Genomic DNA, 6,000 nt, shown 5'->3' with positions numbered 1-6,000 from the left:
CCGCCGAGGCCGGGTGACCCGAAAAAGAAGAAAACTGTCAAGCTTGTTTTCATTTTACATTTAGTAATTGATACAGAAGGGGTTAATAGCCTCGTATAAATAATATGTAAACCCTGGTGGTTGTTAGTGGCAACTGCGGTGGTAGTGATGAGATTGTTTTGTTGTGATTATAACAATAGTAGACCGTCCTATGACCAACAGACTCTGTCCGTTGTGATTGAATCAGTCGACCCCAATGGATTTAATCTTGTAATTTTTGAAGTCTGCTAAATTGAAGTTCGTTAAATCAAGGGGTTTACTGTACCTTTTTTGTATATGTTAGTTCAGATAAGTTGTCCTCAAATAAGTGTACAAGTTGTCCTTTTTTACAATGTAAACTAAGAACATTTAACAGCGCAGTAGGCCTATAAAAAGAAAGAAATAAAGTAACGAGGAAGATACATGAAATACGTACTGAAGCCACCAATTAACTAGTTACCAGGTAAATAAAAATACGGCAGCTTGAACTCTGTATGGATACAAGAGCAAGATACTTAAATTCAGTTACATGAATTTAAGATTAGAATATTTTTCATTCTGACAATGAGTTATGTTTTGAAACCAGTATGTAGAGTTTTGTAATAAAAAGTGAAACAATGGGGTTATGTTTTGAAACCAGTACGTAGAGTTTTGTAATAAAGAATCAGTGGCAATATTTCGATGAAGTGTTTGTGAGTGTAATTTTTCAAAACACTCTTTAAATGCCATTGAAAAGCATCCAAACAACAATAACAGTGAAGATGCTGCAACATGCGATGGTGTATTGTTGCAGTAACGAGTACATCACTAGCAACTTGGTCTTTACGTGGTAATTCACAAAATGCCTTTATTAATATGCCAAGACAAATTACGTCACAAATCACTGGCTCCAAAAAAATTAATTTACTTGATATATTGTCTGTCATGTAGTGCCAGAAGCTATATAGAAAATTCCCACATTACATAACCACTCTAGTATTCTGCATACAGTATTTTAGGCAATTTATGTCACATACTGGTAACAAAATTCTATAGTACAGGTCCTCCTCGACTTATGATGACTTGACTAATGACATTTTGACTTTACAATGGTGCAAAAGCAATTACTATGGAGGTGAAACTTGAGATAATTACCCAGCACGAAGGTGCCAAGTCTGTAAATTGTATTTATTTATTTACTTTTCGATACTGGTATTAAGTTACTGTACTTATTTGTTTATTTACTTACTCAGTGATAGCATTTATCTACATGTATTTACTTTTTTATTTAGCATATCATATTCATATTTGACTTATGATATTTTCAACTTACAATGGGTTTGTCAGAATCCCATTGTAAGTCGAGGAGCACCTGTGTAGTCCAACATTCACTTATCTACACAAAACCTCATTCACAACACATGTATCTCATTAACACGTAGGAATAAATGTCTGATATTTCTGGGCACACGACACTTCACACTGGGGGGAATAGGGACGGAGACAGCTATGGAACGAGGATCCTCCAATCATATCGCATATTGGCGGAGTGGGTGGCAGGCGGGAAGGGCGGCTCCTTCAAGCACCAACTCCCCTTACTTTCTTGAGTAGCAAAAGCAAATGAGCAGTAGGGAATCTGTTGGGAGGTTAAGCTTGAAGTTAGCTGGTAAAAACAATTTAGAAGAGTGAATTATATGACTGGCAACAAATAAAGCATTCTAGCATGTAAATATTAGTTTCAACATTACATATAAAACAAAGGATTTGCTTTTTATAAAATTATCATTCATTAATAAGTTAAAAATAATAGTTAGCCATAGAACAATCCAGCAATGCTAATGTTAAATTCACTAGAGTGTAGTAAGACAGTCACACTAAGTACATGTATATATGTATAGCAATGGATGCATTTCCGTTTGATGTTAGATGTGCATGTGGGACAATGTACGGTGTATCACCTTAATGCAGCATTAACATACAGACTATATGACACAGAATTTTTAAACAAACTGATCTGAAAGGAAAAGCCATTAATGCAGGATTGCCATGCTTTTGAATACAAGGGAAAAAAATGCCATCAATTATTTAAATGGTTTCTTAGTACAATACTGTACATTCAATTACTGTAATAATAAAAACATACCGGTATGCATGATCTAAAACATGAAAGAACCAACACAAACACCAAAGTGGATAAAAGTATTCAAATGCATACAATGTATTTAAATGTATACAGTATATTTAAATGTATACAACGTAAACTGTGTGTGTGTGTACAAGATATTTTTCACTGCTCAATCGCCCCTTAAGGGTAAAGCTAAAATGTCAGAATCCAGTTCATTTGAAAGAGCACAAGTATAATAATGTATTTTATTATTATTATTAAATGTTGGTAGCATCTTACTGTGTTTAATTTAACAATTAAACTTTATCATAAGTATGTATATAAATGAAAAACGACTTGTACATAGGGTTCACTACTGTGTCCAAGGTTTTGGGCATCCATGGTAGGCCTTGGAACACATCACCCACAGATATGGGGGGACTACTGTAAGTCATAAATAATTTTATTTCCAGTTGTTATACCTTTCTTTTGTGCCTAACAATATTTTTTTTTTACGTGTAAACTACGTTACTTGCATACTGCAGAAAAGAAATAAATTATTTGTATTTGTAACTCAACTGTGTTGTCAGGAAGCTGTGAGCTATACAACTGAAGGTAAACTACAAACTGTAATTTACAAGAATGTAGCAAAAAAATGTAAAGAAGTTACTCATATATTTCAATGTCTCAGGGGTAAGAACAGCCATGTACACTAGTATGCTTGGGTAGCACCAAAAATGGGTTGGGCAAATATTTCTGTTAGTGGGTTTGGGTTTGAGAAGGACCTGCCTAGTATAAGCCAGTAGGCCTGGTGTTGTGTTCCTACCTATGTTCTTATGTACCTACTCTGCATACCCAAATTTCCACCATGAGTAGTGATGAGGACAAGCACAAGAGACAGTAGCGATATCATCGCTGTCATGACTTCATTTCCAACTGTTCAATCGAAGTCTAGAGAAATGGAAGATGAGCAAATGAAAAGGTCAATATAACTGCCCTTTTAATCACTACATATTTATTCATGGGACCCATTTTTATGTATAAATCATTTTCACAGGCTAAGAGCTATTATCCTATCACAACTTAGCCCTGTCTAAGGTATACTACCTTCAAAATAGGATGCAACCCACAAAAGTCGACTAACACCCAGGTACCTACTTACTGCTAGGTAAACGGGGGCAGCACGTGTAAGGAAACACGCCCAACATTTCCATTAATGTTGGTGGTTGAACCACGGACACTCAATATGTTAGCCAAGTGTGCTACCAACTGAGCCAGGAAAATTCATAATTGTTCAGTGGTCTTGCAGAATTTAGTAAAGAAGCCAAGCATTCAGTAGCAGTCTGGGTGTCACATATCAAGATGCAGGCCATATTTGGTTCCAAACAAGCAATGTATGGCACTCTTAAGGAGATCCATGCTTCACTCACATTATTTCAATTTGTCACTCATGTACACTTTCATATATCGAAGTCCTGCAACCTGACAACTAAATCTTCAATTACATTATGTTATCCCTGGATATAGCTAAACAGCTAGTCTTTAGAATAGCTGCTGGTGCTGCTATTCTAAATACTCATGTCAGTTACCCTTCAGGTCAGCCATGCTAACCCAGGTACAGCAAAAAGTGCTGCAAAGTGAAAAATAGCATTTCTTCACTTTGAAATACAGTGGACCCCCGGTTAACGATATTTTTTCACTCCAGAAGTATGTTCAGGTGCCAGTACTGACCGAATTTGTTCCCATAAGGAATATTGTGAAGTAGATTAGTCCATTTCAGACCCCCAAACATACACGTACAAACGCACTTACATAAATACACTTACATAATTGGTCGCATTCAGAGGTAATCGTTATGCGGGGGTCCACTGTACATACATATAAAAGCCTGATAACACATTTACACAATCATATATCAAGTAAGCAATAAAGTTAGGCCTAAAAAATGCATATACAGTACACACTTTACTTAAAATATTTTCATCCTTAGCTAATAGTGAGTGGTGAATATATTTATTGTAAGAAGTCTGAATAACTCCATTGGAAAGTAGAACAGAATTTTTTCTCCATAAGCCATGCATGTTGTCAGAGGCGACTAGAATGCCAGGAGCAAGGGGCTAGTAACCCATTCTCATATATAAATTACTGAATTTAAAAAAAAACTTTTGTTTTGCTTATTAGGTCACCCTGCCTTGGTGGGATATGGCCAGTTTGTTACAAAAATAAGTGAAGAATGGGCATAACTGAAAAATGCTGCATTAGTGAAAATGCTGTAAACCGAGGTGCTGTAAAGCGGGGCCTGCTTGCATATTCTCCTTCACAGTATTATGTCTTCTCAGGCTAGTAATTTTACAGCTGTTGTTGATGCTGGTGATTGCTACCTTGCTGAGAGATAACCACTGTCTTTGAAAGATAACAGAAGCATTGAATGTTTGTATATGATCATTTGGTGCCTGTGTGATGGGGTCATATTTTAAAGGGAGAACTCTTCAAAAATACTAAAGCTTCAGTTCCATTTTTTAAGTTAGTAAGAACCCCAATGGAAATAAGTAACTGACTTTTTGGGGGTTATCTTAGTTAATATACACTATGTATAATAACTGTACATATGTAGTAGGCAGGGAACAAATAAGGTACCATAGTTCCTTAGAGAAACTGTTCCCTTATGTATCCTTAGTTTGCTAAGTAAATTTACATTCAGTAAACAACCGAAGTGTATACATACACTGCACCGTGAATACACAATCTGAGAGAAGACGATGCATTTATCGCTTATGAATACCTTTTATTGAATTATTTTTAAATGTTTTTTAAATACAACTTTTTCTTTAATATTTATCAGTCTGAAAAATGACTCGATCTGACACACTAGAAGTCCTGAGATCTTACAGACAGTGTTCTAATTGAAGAGGTGCACCAGATGCACTGTCTAGAACATTGTATGAGCTGCACATGCTGAAACATTTGAGAAATCTCTCTCCTCTGGGAGCCAGAGATGCAGCATTGCAAGACTGTGTCGGGACATCTGTCCTGGCCAATATTATACATACAAGTCCCAAGATTATGCAATATTTAGCACTATATTAAACTACTGTATCTCATTCAGCAATGTTATTACAGCCCTTAAAAGAACCTAATGATGTATATTCCAGTATACGTATTCCATACAGGAGGAATAATAAGCACAGTAATACATCAGGAACAACTACATGGTTCTCAGTTCATATACTGTGTACTAAATGAGTAAAAATTAATTCACAACAAATATCTTTAAAGAATTTTTCATAATAATTTTTAAAGGAAATTTCTCTTGAAAATGGTACGTACTCATGACAAAGTACAGCCTCTCTTCACTTAGTGACGTACTCGTTTACCAACGCCTCGGACTTACGCTGGGCTCTCTGATCAGTATGCATACCTAAATAATGTATATTAGAGCCGATTTCCTCTATTCTGTGTATTACAATATACAGTATACTGATGTATAAACAATGAAAAATATACTAGAAATGTTATAAATGGCGCAAAGGTGACATTAAAACAATATCAAAGATGGTTGACACAAATCCACTACCATTACAGTATGCTCCTCACTTAGCAACGAATTCATTTACTGATGTGGTCTCAGAAACAGAACTCTGTCATTAAGTGAGGAGACACTGTACTTCATAGTGATAAAAAAGTTATGAGGTATCTAAAATACCACATACGATTTTTGAAAAGTTGATAAAGGATATATGCAAGACTTTCAAATCTATATCAACAAATAAATATGATGGGAGATATCAGCTATATTTAATTTATAAGGACAAATATCGCACAGCAACCTAGCGTCATGTTATGCAGAGATCAACACCAGGTGTAATGATCATACAAGACAGTATTACCGTACTGGTGTT

General features: G+C 35.5%; 1 protein-coding gene across 4 annotated transcripts in view; it reads right to left on the bottom strand.

The window, feature by feature from the left end:
• LOC128691908 (ecdysteroid-phosphate phosphatase-like) overlaps nucleotides 1-6,000 on the bottom strand; it is a 77,846-nt gene that overhangs the window by 2,142 nt on the left and 69,704 nt on the right. For 3 of the 4 annotated variants that reach the window (XM_053780883.2, XM_070100926.1, XM_070100923.1), the window contains one exon: nucleotides 1-1,633. This exon is cut by the window's left edge. In XM_053780883.2, coding sequence (XP_053636858.2) covers nucleotides 1,505-1,633 — 129 coding nt within the window. In that variant the 3' untranslated portion in view covers nucleotides 1-1,504. The remainder of the gene's footprint in view (nucleotides 1,634-6,000) is intronic. The other variant, XM_070100924.1, reaches the window with a different exon arrangement.

Source organism: Cherax quadricarinatus, chromosome 75 (assembly GCF_038502225.1).
Source record: "Cherax quadricarinatus isolate ZL_2023a chromosome 75, ASM3850222v1, whole genome shotgun sequence".
In the NCBI taxonomy this organism is placed as follows: domain Eukaryota; kingdom Metazoa; phylum Arthropoda; class Malacostraca; order Decapoda; family Parastacidae; genus Cherax; species Cherax quadricarinatus.
The sequence above is the reverse complement of the archived record's forward strand: the minus strand, read 5'-3'. Positions and strand labels throughout refer to the sequence as shown.